We start from the raw sequence: 16,822 nt of genomic DNA, 5'->3' as shown, positions 1-16,822 counted from the left end.
AACATTCCAAAACAGTACCTTCACCCCTTTTTCCACTAATTTTGTACCAGCTTTCCTTTTTCCGATTTCCCTATCTGTATCCTTTATTCCTTTTCCTTCTCCTTTACCTTGTTTCCTTTCATTTTTCCTCATTTTCTTCCTTTTCTTTTGGCTCTTTACTAAAAATTTTCTACCTTCTTGAGTCTGGCCTCTTCTTCAGTCCATTCAAAATTTCTGCCATCTACCGTTTTATAATTATTCTTAATTATGGTAATTCACACTTGAAAAAGGTTAGAAAAATAAAAGCGGCAATTTTAAATGATAGGTTACAAATGACATTAATGAGAAGTGAAAACTATCATAATGAGGCATAATTTCAACGAAGCGGGACTTTTGAAATCCTTGGCCAACTGTAATCTTAAAATCATTTATGTATAAAAACCTTGTATCATGAAATGATTGTGAATAAAATAGTAGATAAACCTCGGCAAAACTGGGTTACCTAGAGGTTGCGCCTGTTGGTAAACTATAGTTCTCTCGACAGGAATGAAATACTTTCCGCCGGTAGTGAATTGAACATTAGAAGTTGCTTTTATATATTTGCCCCCTCCAAGTGAAAATACATTTGTTTAATTACAGTTATTTTATGCTGTAAATGTGTTCATTACTTAGTATGTTCTACCTATTATAAACTTCAAGAAACCAGTTTTGAAATCCGACTAAATGTGGAGAAAAAACTTTTTGCAAAAACTGGATATCTTTGCTTCAGGGAGAGTCTTAATTAGCATAATAATCCTTGAAAAACCAGTTTTTAAGCAACTAAGAATGGAGAGCCTTAAAAAAGGTATATCTTCGTTCCAGAATGATTTTTGTACGTAATGTTGTTAGTGTTTTGATATGGCTTTACCGTTTATCTATCAAGCGCAAACTATTATCGCAGAGGGACGAACGTCCCAAATGGATGTTGATACTATTAGGAACTGGTTACAAACAACATCGCTTCCACTGCTGCAGGATGAATTTATTGCGATATTTTTAATATCAAGTGAAAATAAAGTGGACAAGACGAAACAAATAATCGAGGCTTATTTCAGAATTAAGAATGGATCTCCACACATTTTTAACAACATAGATGTCCACAGTGAACAAATAAAAAATATGCAAAAAGTCTTGTAAGTACCGTTGGGTTTATAAATAATATTTTTTGAACAAAAAGTATTCCAGAGGTTTGTGTCTAGTTCCTAACAGAATGGACACTAATTCGGCTGTCGTATGTGCAAAGTTAATTGACACAAATTACCGTAGTTTCGAACTTATAGCTGCGTTAAAATTATCTTTCTCGCACCTACATTTGATGCAAATTGAAAATCCTCCAAACGATTTAGTCGTGGTGTTTGATCTGAAAGGGGTAGGTATCTGAAAATAACAAAGAAAATAATTTTTGGCTGAACAATGAAATTTTAGGTTGGTTTCATGCACATGACGTGTCTTAAAATGGAAGTCGTTGTTACATATCTGAAATATATCCAAGAAGCATTGCCTATTAAAATAAGGGCGATCCATATTTTAAACAGCAACTACATTTTTTCTCGAATTCTTGAATTGTTTAAAATGTTCATGAAAAGCGAACTGTTAACCCTGGTAATGTTAACGAAAGTCGTGTTTGCACTTCATCGAGTACTTCTGTTACAGTTTCATACACATTCTCCAGGAATGAAACTTGAAAAGTTTCACGAAGAGTGGGTGCCAGCAGCTTGTTTACCCAAAGAATATGGTGGCGAGATAGCCTTTGAAAAATTGATGAATCAAACGAAGAAGGGCATTAAGGAAATTCAACCATTTTTGGACGCAGAAGAACAGCTTAGAAAATGCATATAAGTTTTTTGTTTCGTTGTTTTTAAGTGTCCTAGGGAAAATTTCTGGTGGTGATGTTTTTGAAAAACAATAATCAAAAAATATTTGCAAAACGGGGGGGTAGTTTATTATTTTCGATTATCCCTACCTTAAGTTTTCGAAATAAGATTACGATCTGGCAAAAATTGGGTTTTACAAATTACACGAAACATTTCCCAAAATTGTTTTTGCTTCCCGAGCGTAAGCAAAAGAAGTATTGTAATCGAGTCCGTCGGCCGACTCTCTACTTTTACGTTTTCTCGATCTTTCATGACCCCTAGAAGACGAAGAAATGGGTCTCCCATTTCCGTCTGTCTGTCCGTCTGTCCGTCTGTCCGTCCGTCTGTTCGTCCGTCAGTCCGTCCGTCTGTCCGTCCGTCTGTCCGTCTGTCCGTCTGCCGTCCCGGATTTTTATTAGACAGATAATCTCCGAAAGTACTCGACCGATTGTTGTGAAATTTTGTACTTATATTAAGAATATCATGTAGATGGTAAAACGCTAACCAAAATTTGTCTAATCATCACTAATACGATGACGTCACTTCAAAATTGTACATAGTAATGGGTTTTCAATTGTATAAAATAACATAGTCCTACACATGTAGTTTACAACTCCGAATCGACTTTTCACCCGAAACGTCCAGATTTTTGGAAAAAAAATCAAAATTATAAAACAACATTTTGAAATTTAATTTTTAATCTGCTAACCAGAATGCTTTGAAATGTTGCAGATGTTTTAAGGCTATAAAGAGCATCATAAATCTTTAGTCAAAAAATATTTGCTTATCCCCTCCAAAAACTTGATGACGTCAGCTCAAAAGTTTGTGGAATAAATCATATCTAAAATGTACAAAATATGATGAGTCTATACTTGTGATCTATCACTCCATTCATATTTTTTGGATTTGCATATACAGGGTGACTCAAAAAAATTAATGAATGCGTAAATATATTTTATTGATTTAATCAGGAACTACAAAACCGAATGCTCTGAAATCTTGCAGATGTTTTAAGGTCATAAAGAGCATAATAAATGTTTAGTCAAAATATATTTGCTTATCCCCTCCAAAAACTTGATGACGTCAGCTCGAAAGTTTGCCGAATAAATCATATCTAAAATGTACAAAATATGATGAGCCTGTACTTGTCATTTATCACTCCATTCATATTTTTCGGATTTGCATATACAGAGTGACTCAAAAAAATTAATGAATGCGTAAATATATTTTATTGATTTAATCAGGAACTACAAAACGGAATGCTCTGACATCTTGCAGATGTTTTAAGGTTATAAAGAGCATAATAAATGTTTAGTCAAAATATATTTGCTTATCCCCTCCAAAAACTTGATGACGTCAGCTCGAAAATTTGCCGAATAAATCATATCTAAAATGTACAAAATATGATCAGTCTGTACTTGTGATCTATCACTCCATTCATATTTTTTGGATTTGCATATACAGGGTGATTCAAGAAAATAAATGAAAGCGTAAATTTATTTTACTAATTTACTCAGGAACTACAAAACCGGATGCTTCGAATTCTTGAAGATATTTTAAAATTATCATAAGCATGGTAAATTTTTGATCAAAACGTATTTGGTCGTCCCCCCTAAAAAATTTATGATGTCACCACAAAATTTTGCTGAATAAATCCTATCTAAAATGTACAAAATATGGTGAGTCTCTTCTTGTGATTTATCATTCCATTCAAATTTTTTCGATTTGCATATACAGGGTGACTCAAAAAAATTAATGAATGCGTAAATTTATTTTATTGATTTAATCAGGAACTACAAAACCGAATGCTTTGAAATCTTGCAGATGTTTTGAGGTTATAAAGAGCATAATAAATTTTTAGTCAAAATATATTTGGTTATCTTCTACAAAAAACTGATGACGTCAGCTCAAAAGTTTGCCAAATAAATCGTATCTAAAATGTACAAAATATGATGAGTTTGTACTTGTGATTTATCATTCCATTCATATTTTTTAGATTTTCTTAAGAGGTGGTTCAAAAAAATTAATGAAGTCAATTTATTTTATTGATTAAATTAAAGGCAACACTTATTATTAGTATTACACCCCAACCAACCCAATTTGGTAGACACAAAATTGGTTAAAGGAAAAACTCGGTTGAAACATAAGGGTAGCACGCTTATTTACATCGACTTTAACATTACAGACCTGCATTTGTTTTATGCGCTCACTTGGTTCCGCGAATGTGAAATAGACATGTTTATAATCAACCAATTGTGAATTTCACCGTCAAGAATTAAAATAAAACCCAATGTTTTATATAATAAGCGGAAGTCGAAGCAATAAAACCGATGGTCGTTTTGTTTACAGTTTCTCTGTTTGACTCTCACGTATGCTGTTACGCCTGTCATCTTAAATTAAGAATGTTTATACATACACGATTTTCAGTTGCCTCTGATACGTAAGTTAAGTTTATTGGTTTAATAAACTTGTTTTTAAAAAGAACTTTTCTTTTATTCACAAATATTATTATTACACTTGATTATTGATTATTGGATTATTTTATATTGATTGACTATTCACAATTATTTGATTATTCACTTATTTCTACTTCACAATTATTCACTTAAATTATTACAGCTTATTGGGAGAGCGCGATTATGACGGGCTTATAAACTACGCGGCGGCGGCTTCTTAGTTACGCGGATGACGGATGCTTCTGAACTGTTACGCGGATGACGGATGCTTCTGAACTTGGTTACGCGGATGACGGATGCTTCTGAACTGAAAAATGAATTATTTCGATGCCTTTTATAAGGAGGAAAACTGCAGAATTGAAGTTCTCATGTTGATATTGATGCAAGTGTGGAAGCGCATCTTGCACGTGGCAGGATATGGGTCTGCAGAATGATTGTCCATTGTGGACTTATGCTGATATCATAACACGTATACGTGAGTAAATTGTTTCGTTATTTTATTGATTATTACAAATCAATATTCAAAACGACCCAATTCATTTTCCCGAAAATTTGAGAATATAATAATTTTATTCTTAGTATTACACTACATCTATCCCAATTGATATACGTGTCCTTGCAAAAATGTTGATGACGTCATCGCAATTTTTTTTTAAATTCCCACTACAAAAATGTAATGAGAAAAAAAACACAATAGGCATGCAGTCGTCAAGTTTCCGACAGCGAGGGAAGTACTGTGTAAACTCTTTAGACCAATTTTTTTTTCTTTTAGTTAAGTAAAATTTTAAAGCAAATTTCAAATTTCTTCTTTCAAAGACACCGTCAGGAATCCTCACGATTCTTCCAAATTTTTGCAGCACTTTTCTAGTTTCTTCGAGATTCTCACAGGTTTCCTCAGGTTCCTTCAAATAGTTTCCGAATCTCTCAGATTCTTTCGCATTTCGCAATTTTTCTCAAATTCCCTCAACTTCCTCCAGATTCTTTCAAATGTTTTCAGATTCTTTCACTTTCTAATTCTCTCCTTCCGATTTTTGCGACTTTTTTTATTGTTTTTGATTATTCCGGATGCTTTTTGATGCTTCCGGATTGTTTCCAATTCTTTCAAATTTTTTAAAATTCTGTCAAAGATGCCGCCAGGAATCCTCAAGATTCTTTCAAATTTTTCAATTCCATTCAGATCGTTTCAGATCCGTACATATTCTTCCAGATTCCTCCAGTTTTTTTTTCTAAATTCTTCGAAATTCTTGAAAATTCTCTACGATTGTCAAAGGTTCCCTCAGATTCTTTCAAATTCCTTCAGGTTCTTTACGAATCTTTCAAATTCTCTTAGATTCCCTGAGATTCTTTAGGATTTCCTCGATTTTAATAATAATAATAATATTAATAATAATAATAATAATATTTGCTAATTTGAACTAGAAGAGATACCAATTACAGAAACCAAATAAACTAAAAATATCTTCCTACAAAAAATAACTAGAAAATTAACAAAAAAATTAAGTGACTTTTAACATAATAAGAGTATATCGAAAATATATAATATGATTATACAACGTTTAGCAAGATAGCAGAGATCAATTTTAATGAATCGTTATGAATCAGTGGCGGCTGGTGGGAGTGGGCAAGGTGGGGAGTGCCCAACCTAATTTTTTCGGGGTTTTAAAATTAATAAAATATGAATTTCTCAAATTTTATACAAAATAAATCCGATAACAAATCCTTTCAATTATGTTCCTTAAAATTCCTACGTTCAACATATTCGTTATACTCCTTATTTTCGGATAAAAGTGATCTTCGGGCTAGCCCGAGACGCCTGAATTAATCTGTACGCATCTACCATACCGAGATTAGTCTGAAAAACAGAGAACACCACATAGTCGCAGGCTCTGTTGCGTTGGCTGGCGTGGAGTAGGGATACACCACGAGTGACCAAGCTCGGGCTAGCCCAGAGCTCACATATAAAGCATATAAATAATACGGGTACATACTACACACTGGATTAGGGCTTCGCTGAAAAATGTAGTTGCTATAATGAGAATTTAAAAATGGAATTGAAAATTATAGGTACATAATTTCTTTCAAATAATCAGTAATATCATTTTTTTAATAAATTCAATTTGTTTTATAGTGTAAATGATACGGACAAAACACGAACTAAAACAATTTTCATTACGGCTAATCGTCATAGTGAAAAATTTTTCCACATCTTGGCTGAAAAAAAAACTGATTTGTGTCAGATTCGTATTTTATCTGCTATTTCGAATATCGTAACATTGTATTCGGTAATGCACACAGCCACCGCTGGTAAGGCTTACGGGTTGACGATACAAGCTGGGCTTGCCCAATCGGATAGTTTCGTAGTTGCCTCGTGTCACATCGTGAACCGTTAAATATTACAAAATTGTTTAGTGTTCTGAGGGGTTGTGGTGATGTAATTTAATTGTTTTTTAGTGCAATAATCGTAACATAAAAATCATGGCAAATGGTAACAATTTGACAAGCTGTAACAGTAGTATTCTGTCATCGTCATCGCCTTCAACATCGGGTACAGGTATTAGTTTAAATACAAACATCCGGGAGGTGGTCAACAATAATGATGATGTCGTAAATTTCTTATTGGAGACTAAATTTAGCAGAGTAAATTATGATGATAAACTTTTTATAGTAAAATTGAAACCACGTCCACAAATGAAAAATTTAATAATGAAAAATAAAGGCAGCAGAGGTAACAGAGGGTTTAATAATAATTGGTACGATAAGTATAACTGGCTCACGGGAAGCGAAAAGCGAAACAAACTTTACTGCTGGAGTTGTCTTTTATTTTCTGAGACTAAGCAAAGTCCTTGGACTAGTGGCTACGACGACTTAAAACATTTATCCGAATCGTTGCAAAAACATGGAAACTCAGAACAACATACTCATGCGTCTTTAAAATTTAAATTGTTTGGAAAAAATAATATTCAAGATTCAATAGATTCAGCCCATGTTCAAAGTATTTTAAAGCATAATGAACTGGTTAAAGAAAATAGAGAAATAATAACGAGGCTGATTGATATGATCATTTATTTAGCAACCCAAGAACAAGCATTCCGCGGTCACAATGAATCAAGAGATTCTTTAAATCAGGGAAATTTTAGGGAATTAGCGTCACTGCTCTCCAAATATGATAATAAATTTAAGGTATTTTTGGATGAATCTTCGGTATTCACTAAAAACTATTCAAAACGAGTTAATTGAAAGTATTAATAAAGTAATTAGTGAGATTATAGAAAACGAAATTAAAATGAGCCCCTTTTTTTCGTGGCAAGTTTAATGAGAGCACTGATATTAATTGCCGATCTCAAGTATCTGTAATTTTTCGTTATGTAAAAGAGGGTAAAGCTGTTGAAAGCTTTATGGGATTTTTGACGCTAGTGAAGGTAGAACCGCTGCTGATTTATTTAATTTGTTAATAGAAAATTTTAGTAAATACGATATCACTAATAAGCTGATCGGTCAAACTTATGATGGTGCTTCCGTAATGTCTGGTGAATTGAATGGGTTACAATCAAGGGTTAAGCAGATAGCTCCTCAAGCTCTGTTCACTCACTGCTACGCTCATAGGTTAAATCTCATATTACAAGACGCATCAACATTTATTAAAGAATGTCGATTTTTTTTGCAAACATAAAAGGATTTCCCACATATTTTTCTAAATCAACAAAAATGACTAATATTTTAGATCAAATGTGTACTAGGAGAATACCTAGCGGATCCGACACCAGATGGAACTTTAAATCACGTTTGATAAATGTTATAATTGAAGAAAGGGACATACTTGTACTTGTTTTTGACAAAATTATTGATTCCGAAGATTTTGTAAGAGACGGCGATGCGATTAGAGAGGCGATAGGCTTTAAAAAAATCCTGAAAAATTTTAATTTTTTAATATTGCTTCATATTTTCAGTCTCATATTTGAACAAACAGAATTCATTTTCGATATAATTCAGTCCAAATCGACAGACATATCATACTGTAAGAAAAGAATAGAAAATTTGCAGCAAACATTAAATAATTTCAGATCAAATGACAATTATTTTAATAAAATATATAATACAGTTTCCAATATTACTGAGCCACCAAATTTATCTAAGAAACGTAAGTCGAACTATGATGGAATTGATGATCCTAAAACGTATTTCAAACGCGTATTTAATGAAATTCTTGACATAATAACTACTCAAATAGAAGTTAGATTTAGAGATATGGCAACTTTAGATTTTCTAGATTTATTGAATAAAGACAAATTTATGTCATACAGACAAACGTTTCCCCAAAATTTAGTTAATTCCTTACTTAAGAATTATAAAAATATGTTCACCCAAGCTAAGTTGCAAAGTCAGTTGCGCGTGTGGTATTCAGATATAGACCTACTTGGAGATTCTTCGAATTATGCCGACATTTTAAATATTTCATTTTTATTAATGATCTGCAAAATGAGATTTCAGAAATATATAAATTGCTTTGTATCGCTTTATGTTTACCCTCGACTTCAGCTTCAGTGGAAAGAAGCTTTTCAACTTTAAAAAGAATAAAAACTTTCACTAGAAATTCAATGACTCAGACGAGATTATCTAGTTTATCAAAGATTGCCATCGAAAGGGGTTTGATCAAAAAACAAGTCCAAACAACACAATTTTATGACAGAGTAATAGACCATTTTGCCTTACAAAAAAATAGACGCATTGACTTATTTTATAAAAATGTGCCAAATACCAGTTCATATTTTTTTTTATCTCAAGAGTTTCAAAAAGCATCACTCTAGAATATTTTTTATTTTGTTATACTGTTAATTATTATTTAGAGTTTATTTTTTGTTTTTTACGATTTTCTATTTAAGAATTTTTTTATGTTTTGAGAATTTTTTATTTTTATTTTTATTATTTGTTATATTGGTTTTATTATTTTTTATGTAGAGTTTATTTTTAGTTTTTTTTTTACATATTTACTAACCTTCAATGCCCCACACTAACAATGACCTTTCATTTTTTCCTTCCCCGGCAAGATATCGCTCCGAACCTTCACGTGGTTCTTGCCGAACGGTGTATTTTTCATATTTTGGAATTATGCCGGCTAAAACGGAGCTCAAACCAAAAAACGTACAGAATAACTACGCCGTAAGAACCTCGTAATACATAAAATACTTTTGATTAGGTACCTACCGCTTCACCTTGCCCAACCTACCAAAAATCTCACGAGCCGCCACTGTTATGAATATCAGAGTTATTAGAAATACAATTAAATAAACCTCACATTAAATTAATCGGAGATCTATCTAAAGCATTAGTTGTAGCAGAGTTAATATAAAAAGAAATATATTGGCGGGTATACCATGGTAATAGAAAATTAATTTTACCCAAGAGCACAGAACAGTCATTCTCTTAGATTATTTCAGATTCCTTCAGATTTTTTTTATTCTCTCAGATTCTCTAAGAATTTTTCACCTTTCAGATCCTTTCAGATCCTTTCAAATTTTTCCACATCACTTTAGAATCCTGCAAAATCGTTCACATTCTTCCGGATTCTTCGAGATTTTCTCATATTCCCTGGAGCAAAATCTCGAAGATTCTAGCAAAATCTATGAAAATTTGTAAGGATCTGAAACAATTTGAACAGAACTAAAAAATTTTAAAGAATCTTGAGGATTTCTGATTTGAAAGAATCTCAAATGTTCGAAAGAATCCGAGAAATGCGAAAGAGAGAATCACAAAGAATCCAAGGAATTCGAAAAGAAGTATCGTTAAGAAAATGAAAGAATTTGAATAAATCTTAAATCCTCTCAGATACTTTCAAATTTTCCCAGATCATTTCAGATCCATGCAGACTCTTTCAGATTCTTCTAGTTTCTTCGAAAGAGCTAATATCCATCTACCAAGATAAGAATAACAGTAATTTTTCACGTTTATTTTTAAAATAAGGAATAGAAAAAAAAACATTATATTGGCCAGAAATAATAAAAATAATAAAAGAGCGCAAATTCATTGCTGAGGCACTGCCTCACCGGCCTCATAGTACAAGCCGCCCCTGTTTCCTAGTAACTATAAAATAAACAACAGATACGGTAGATAACAGTAAACTAGATATTTCTTCCACCCTGTATATATAGATCCAAAAAATATGAATGGAAAGATAAATTACAAGTACAGACTCATCCTACTTTGTACAATTTAGATTTAAACTTTAAAACATCTGCAAGATTTCAAACCATTCCGTTTTGCAGATTCAAAATTAAATTGCGAAATGTTGTTTTATAATGTTTTCCCAAAAATCTGGACGTACGATTTAAAACCCATTTACTGTGTACAATTTTGAAGTGACGTCATCGCGTTATTAATGGTGATGATTAGACAAATTTTGGTTAGCGTTTTACCATCTACATGATATTCGAGATATAAATACAAAATTTGACAACAATCGGCCCAGTACTTTCGGAGAATATCTGTCTAATAAAAATCCGAGACGGCAGACAAACGGACAGACAGATAGACGGACACATTTGAAGATAACCTGACCTGACCTGACCTAACCTGACCTGTGTCGCTTAAAAATTCAAATTATCTGTAACATATATGTATATGGTTAAATCTAACACACATCTAAAAATATTATAACCCCAAAAAAAATTGCCGTCAATTAAAAAACGCAGATATTTTGATATCTATTGTTAAAAAAATTGGCCATTCGTCAGGTGGACTCGATTACGATAGTTCATTAGCTTACGCTCAGAAAGTAAAAATGTTTAGCTAAGCTCCCTTAAAGGTGGAAGTTTGTTGGGTTTATAAAGTTAAAATCCACAATTTTGCTTAGTATTGTAATAGGGTCCAACCGATGAATGACTGCTTTCATGCTTTCTCGATGTTTCAGGACCCCTAGAATGCGAAAAAGTAGGTCTCACGGTTCCGTCTGTCTGTCTGTCGGTCGTCTGTGTCAATTTTTATTAGACGGATTATTTCCGAAAATATCGGATCGCTTGTGGTAAAATTGTACATGTATATTAGGGATATTTTTAAAAATACTTCAGATACAGAATATGTGTTACAACTATTTAATAATTTTAACAAGAGTACAACCTAAACGATAAATTGTTATTTACAAATTTTGTCTTGGCATATTTTGATTTACAATAATTATATGACATCCTGGATGTGGCCTTCGTTGCCCTATAAACCTGTGGGTTAAAGCAAGAAGAAATTTCAACTCAGGGCAAACCTTTTTTACTCATTTATTTATTTAAATTCACAGCTGTTCCCTTTATTGTGTAATAACTAATTGTTTAATTCCAGCGGTTTCGTTTTTGTACAGTCCTTGATTCCGCAACTGATAATCGTGTTTACTATCTATTGGTATCCAAAAGAAAACAAAACTTGGCCAGCAGGCCCGCCTAAAGCTGGTCTGATACAAAAACTTGTTATAGATTGACGCATGAGGTACCCTACCTCCACGGATTGACGTAAGATTCTTTCCAAATCAATCCAATCAAAAATGATATGGCTTCATACGTACATTAATTTACACAATAGTAATAGTTCTGAACTTTTGTAAACCGCCTTAAAACAATAATGACACTATTTATTATTTTATAAACAAACTATTGTGACCGTTTCTAAGCTTTTCCTCCTCGTCAAAAAACGGTTGCATCGTTTTTAACTGCTTCGCTGTTACACTTATTAAGCTATCAAATTCGGGCAAATCACCTCCATATTCTTTGGGTAAACATGATGACGGCACCCACTCTTTCCGAAACGTTTCCATATTCATACCCGGAGGATACGATCGCACCTGCAATCACAACAAAATTACTAATTATTATTGGCTAGATTGGACACACTTACAATTTTCATCAGTTCACTCTTGATGAACATTTTAAAGAGGTCAATGGCTCTGTCGAACACATAATTACAGTTTAGAATGTGAACGTCGCGGATTTTTAGTGGTACACCGTCTTGCACATACTTCAAATACGAAATCACGCTAGACATTCTAAGGCACGTCAAGTGCATAAATCCAATCTGAAACCCCGCATACATAGTGCTGTTATCAAATTGATAGTAAATTACTTACCCCCTCCATATCAAATATTATAACTAATTCATTTGGTGGGTCATCTATCTGCATAAAATGAGCATGCATAACAGCTAGTTTCATTGCTGATACAATATCACAATGACGATAATTAGTGTCCATCATTTTTGCGCAAATTACAGCAGTGTTATTATCCATTCTTGTAGGGGCCACATAAATACCTCTGCGAAAGTCATTCTAGTTCTACAAAGAGCACTACATTCAAAATACTTACATCACTTTTTGAATATTTTTCAACTCTTCACTATCCAAATTACAGTTGTCAAAAATCTGTGGGGCCCCTTTTTTTATTTTAAAGTAACCTTCAATGGTGCCCTTTGTGGCATCAATGTCATTGTTACAAGATATAAGAAACAAAGTAATGAATTCTTCTTGAAGCTGTGGTAATGTTGTTGCATTCAGCCAATTTTTGATAGTATCTATATGGGACTGGGTAGTTCGCCCATCTGCAATTATTGATTTGGGTGTAAAGCGAAATGGTAGAGACATGTTTCTGGATACAGCACTGAACTAACACTTTCGTTGTAAACAGCCTAGGACTTAAGAGTGAATGTCTCAAACCAACAAACTGCAAAGTTTATTTTGCAATTCTTGCACATGTATTACAATCCGGTGAAGGAACTTGTTTCCAAGGTTACGTGTGTCCAACTCCAGTTAGTTTTTTTGTGTAGAGAACGATCCTTCCGAATAGTGGGTCAAAGAGCAAGAATCTTTATTTTAAAGTTACTTCTGGTTAATAAGTTAAGTAACGAATTAGAATACAAGCGGCACTATTTAGGTTCCGAAATTTTGCTAACTTGAAAATTTTGTCACAAATGTGTTGCCAATACCTGTCGACACTGTAATGTGGCTTAAACTTTTTAAAATTCATTATAAGAAAGTGGCTTGCGATAGATGCAATAATGCCTGCAGCTAAATAAAGCATGTGTTTATTACATCGTTTCAGTTAATTTTGTTGGGAAATGTGATCATACAATTTGGTGAACAGTGAATACCATTTAAATTGTATGCAATAATGTACTCTTGTACTTGTACTTTATGAATCCGCCTTGCTTTTGTTTATTATTATTATTATCATAGTCACTTAATACGCAGTCCTTGTTAGAACATGTGTTAGTTTAATAAAAACTGTCAGATGGGTAGTCTTAAATAATAAAATACTCCAGTCGTTTTGATTTTTTTTTTTTTTCAAAAATACTGCCACCAGACACCTAGGACACCTAGGAAACTTAAAAACAACGAAACAAAAACCCGAGCTTATATGCATTTTCTAAGTTGTTCTTCTGCGTCCAAAAATGGTTGAATTTCCTTAATGCCCTTCTTCGTTTGATTCATCAATTTTTCAAAGGATACCTCACCACCATATTCTTTGGGTAAACAAGCTGCTGGCACCCACTCTTCGTGAAACTTTTCAAGTTTCATTCCTGAAGAATGTGTATGAAACTGTAACAGAAGTACTCGATGAAATGCAAACACGACTTTCGTTAACTTTACCAGGGTTAACAGTTCGCTTTTCATGAACATTTTAAACAAATCAAGAATTCGAGAGAAAATGTAGTTGCTGTTTAAAATGTGGATCGCCCTTATTTTAAGAGGTAATGCTTCTTGGATATATTTCAGATATGTAACAACGACTTCCATTTTAAGACACGTCATATGCATGAAACCAACCTAAAATTTCGTCGTTCATTTAAAAAGTATTTTCTTTGTTATTTTCAGGTACCCCTTTCATATCAAACACCAGGACACAATCGTTTGGAGGATTTTCAATTTGCATCAAATGTAGGTGCGAGAAAGATAATTTTAACGCAGCTATAAGTTCGAAACTACGGTAATTTGTGTCAATTAACTTTGCACATATGACAACCGAATTCGTGTCCATTCTGTTAGGAACTATACACAAACCTCTAGAATCCTGTTGTTCAAAAAATAATAATAATAATAAACCCAATGGTACTTACAATACTTTTTGTATATTTTTTATTTGTTCACTGTGGACATCTATGTTGTTAAAAATGTGTGGAAATCCATTCTTAATTCTGAAATAAGCCTCGATTATTTGTTTCGTCTTGTCTACTTTATTTTCACTTGATATTAAAAATATCGCAATAAATTCATCCTGCAGCTGTGGAAGCATGCTTGTTTGCAACCAGTTTCTAATTCTGTCAACATCAATTTGGGACGTTCGTCCCTCTGCGATAATAGTCTGCGCTTGAAAGGTAAACGGTAAAGCCATGTCAAAACACTAACAATAGTACAAAGAAAACTTTGCTTGGAATGGGTTTAAAATTTTTGCAAAAGGCTCTTTATCGGATGAAAACTGGTTTTTCCAAGGTTTATAATATTAATGAGTACATACAAAGTAACAAACACATTTACAGCATAAATCAATACTAATTAGAAAAAATATACTTATTTTCACTTCGAAGATGCAAATATATAAAAACAACTTCTAATGTTTAATTAAATAAGTCCCCGGATATAGCCTAATTTACTTTTCCTTTCTATGTTTTTGTATTAAAAAGTTTTTTTTCTTTGTTGAAATTTTTTCTCACTCTTGACTCGACGACATAATGAGTTAATGACACACGAATGCGTTCAATGTTAGTCAAATTTTTTCATCAAATAAATTTAGAGCAAAAAATTGTTGTTGAAATCCGTTATAATCTTTCCTAAAAAAGTCGACTTTCTGACCCCACTAAACACATAATTATCAGTTTGGATAGATGCACTGTAATACTAATAATAAAAATACTGTATTATTGTTGTTCTTGAATAAGTAGTTATTTATATTCACGAAACAATTTAATCAGGTTTGTCGTACATAATAACAGACTGAACTGAAAATTATTTATGGTACTCGTAATTTTAGACAAATAGCGATAACACTTATCAACCTGTAGACGTGAGATTGAAATAGAAACTAAACTACAAGATGTTTTCTACGAATTGCAATAACCGGATCACAATGCCGACGGTCCAGACTTTTTTATTGCTCTAACTTTCGTTTATTAAATAAAATACTACGGGCGCTGTAGTACAACAGGAGTTTGGGGCTCCTGGTTGTGGCTGTTCTCCCACCACGACGGTGATTCTACTCTAACTACTGCAAGCACATGCCGCCCAGCCACTCTCTATCACGAAGAAACGAGCCGCGCTAACGGGCCGTTACGGTCGCAAAGTTAGAAATCCCGACCGCTCCCCTGACTTCAATTCAAGATCTGCGTCTTATAACAATTAACTTTGAGAGTTTATATCGTGGACTGTCCCCAGCTTATTCCACACAAACACAGGATAAATATAAACACAAAATGCATGTCTCGTCGCGAGAATTACGTCTCGGTAGTGTAATTTCCCAGGTCGCGAGAAATATGTCTCAGTGATGTGATGATGATAACTGCCTAAGGGGAAAAATTTATTCCCCCGTCTCTCAGTCCACGATATTAAGAATTCTACCTTACTTTCCACGGCCCCTTTTTCCAGAGTAGGACAAGGTTAGGTTAATTTAACTGCCGTAATTAGCAATCTTGTGTGAGGAAATAAGAAATGTTATAATGTAACACTTAAGTATAAGCATTCATAAACTTTATTTATAAACATTTATAAACAAAGTCCTGACTAAGTGAATTTCATGAAATCTCCTAGCAAGTGCTTTATCTAAATAATCTGATGACTGTTCATTCGTATTAGAACCTGTAACGATTAAAATCCTAATATGAACTATGAATTTACAAACAATAAATCAACACCACGTGTTAGCGTCGGTCGAAAATTCGCATATTTCCACTTGGAAATACAGCAATAGTTAATTAATTAGCAGTTAATAGTAGTAGGGAAAACTGTGGCGTCGTCATCGATATGGTTAATTAAACAAAGTTTTCCCCTTTTTACTTCCCGAGCGTAAGCAAAGGAAGTATTGTAATCGAGTCCGTCGGCCGACTCTCTACTTTTACGTTTTCTCGATCTTTCATGACCCCTAGAAGACGAAGAAATAGGTCTCCCATTTCCGTCTGTCTGTCCGTCCGTCTGTCCGTCTGTCCGTCTGTTGTCCCGGATTTTTATTAGACAGATAATCTCCGAAAGTACTCGACCGATTGTTGTGAAATTTTGTACTTATTTATATTAAGAATATCATGTAGATGGTAAAACGCTAACCAAAATTTGTCTAATCATCCCCACCACTAATGCGATGACGTCACTTCAAAATTGTACATAGTAAATGGGTTTTCAATTGTATAAAATAACATAGTCCTACACATGTAGTTTACAACTCTGAATCGACTTTTCACCCGAAACGTCCAGATTTTTGGAAAAAAAATCAAAATTATAAAACAACATTTTGAAATTTAATTTTTAATCTGCTAACCAGAATG

General features: G+C 33.3%; 3 protein-coding genes across 5 annotated transcripts; 1 reads left to right on the top strand and 2 right to left on the bottom strand.

The window, feature by feature from the left end:
- Positions 1–726: 726 nt before the first annotated feature.
- LOC135138716 (alpha-tocopherol transfer protein-like) lies at positions 727–1,945 on the top strand. 2 transcript variants are annotated; one of them, XM_064068700.1, is made up of 5 exons: positions 731–1,024; positions 1,074–1,151; positions 1,204–1,387; positions 1,444–1,620; positions 1,672–1,945. In XM_064068700.1, exons 2-5 carry the CDS (start codon positions 1,138–1,140, stop codon positions 1,855–1,857), a joined length of 561 nt encoding a protein of 186 aa, XP_063924770.1. In that variant the 5' UTR covers positions 731–1,024; positions 1,074–1,137; the 3' UTR covers positions 1,858–1,945. The 2 variants fall into 2 exon arrangements, with proteins under 2 accessions (XP_063924769.1, XP_063924770.1); XM_064068699.1 differs by having other exon boundaries at positions 727–1,151.
- A 9,451-nt stretch (positions 1,946–11,396) lies between these two features.
- On the bottom strand, positions 11,397–13,095 carry LOC135138838 (alpha-tocopherol transfer protein-like). 2 transcript variants are annotated; one of them, XR_010282066.1, is made up of 5 exons: positions 12,664–13,095; positions 12,429–12,612; positions 12,200–12,376; positions 11,577–12,146; positions 11,397–11,527 (listed from the first exon to the last, which is right to left on the bottom strand). XR_010282066.1 is itself a non-coding variant. In XM_064068862.1 (4 exons), the coding sequence occupies exons 1-4, from the start codon at positions 12,936–12,938 to the stop codon at positions 11,940–11,942; spliced, it is 843 nt and encodes a 280-aa protein (XP_063924932.1). In that variant the 5' UTR covers positions 12,939–13,095; the 3' UTR covers positions 11,397–11,939. The 2 variants fall into 2 exon arrangements, 1 of the variants encoding a protein (XP_063924932.1); XM_064068862.1 differs by having other exon boundaries at positions 11,397–12,146.
- A 611-nt stretch (positions 13,096–13,706) lies between these two features.
- Positions 13,707–14,685, bottom strand: LOC135138563 (alpha-tocopherol transfer protein-like). Its single transcript, XM_064068545.1, has 4 exons — positions 14,411–14,685; positions 14,173–14,356; positions 13,944–14,120; positions 13,707–13,892 (listed from the first exon to the last, which is right to left on the bottom strand). The coding sequence occupies exons 1-4, from the start codon at positions 14,683–14,685 to the stop codon at positions 13,707–13,709; spliced, it is 822 nt and encodes a 273-aa protein (XP_063924615.1).
- Between the last annotated feature and the right edge of the window lie 2,137 nt (positions 14,686–16,822).

This window comes from Zophobas morio, unplaced genomic scaffold, assembly GCF_036711695.1.
Source record: "Zophobas morio isolate AGI-343-1 ecotype UQ-CSIRO unplaced genomic scaffold, CSIRO_AGI_Zmor_V1 ptg000030l, whole genome shotgun sequence".
Classification (NCBI taxonomy): domain Eukaryota; kingdom Metazoa; phylum Arthropoda; class Insecta; order Coleoptera; family Tenebrionidae; genus Zophobas; species Zophobas morio.
Note: the sequence above shows the minus strand (reverse complement) of the source record. Positions and strands in the feature narration are given on the sequence as shown.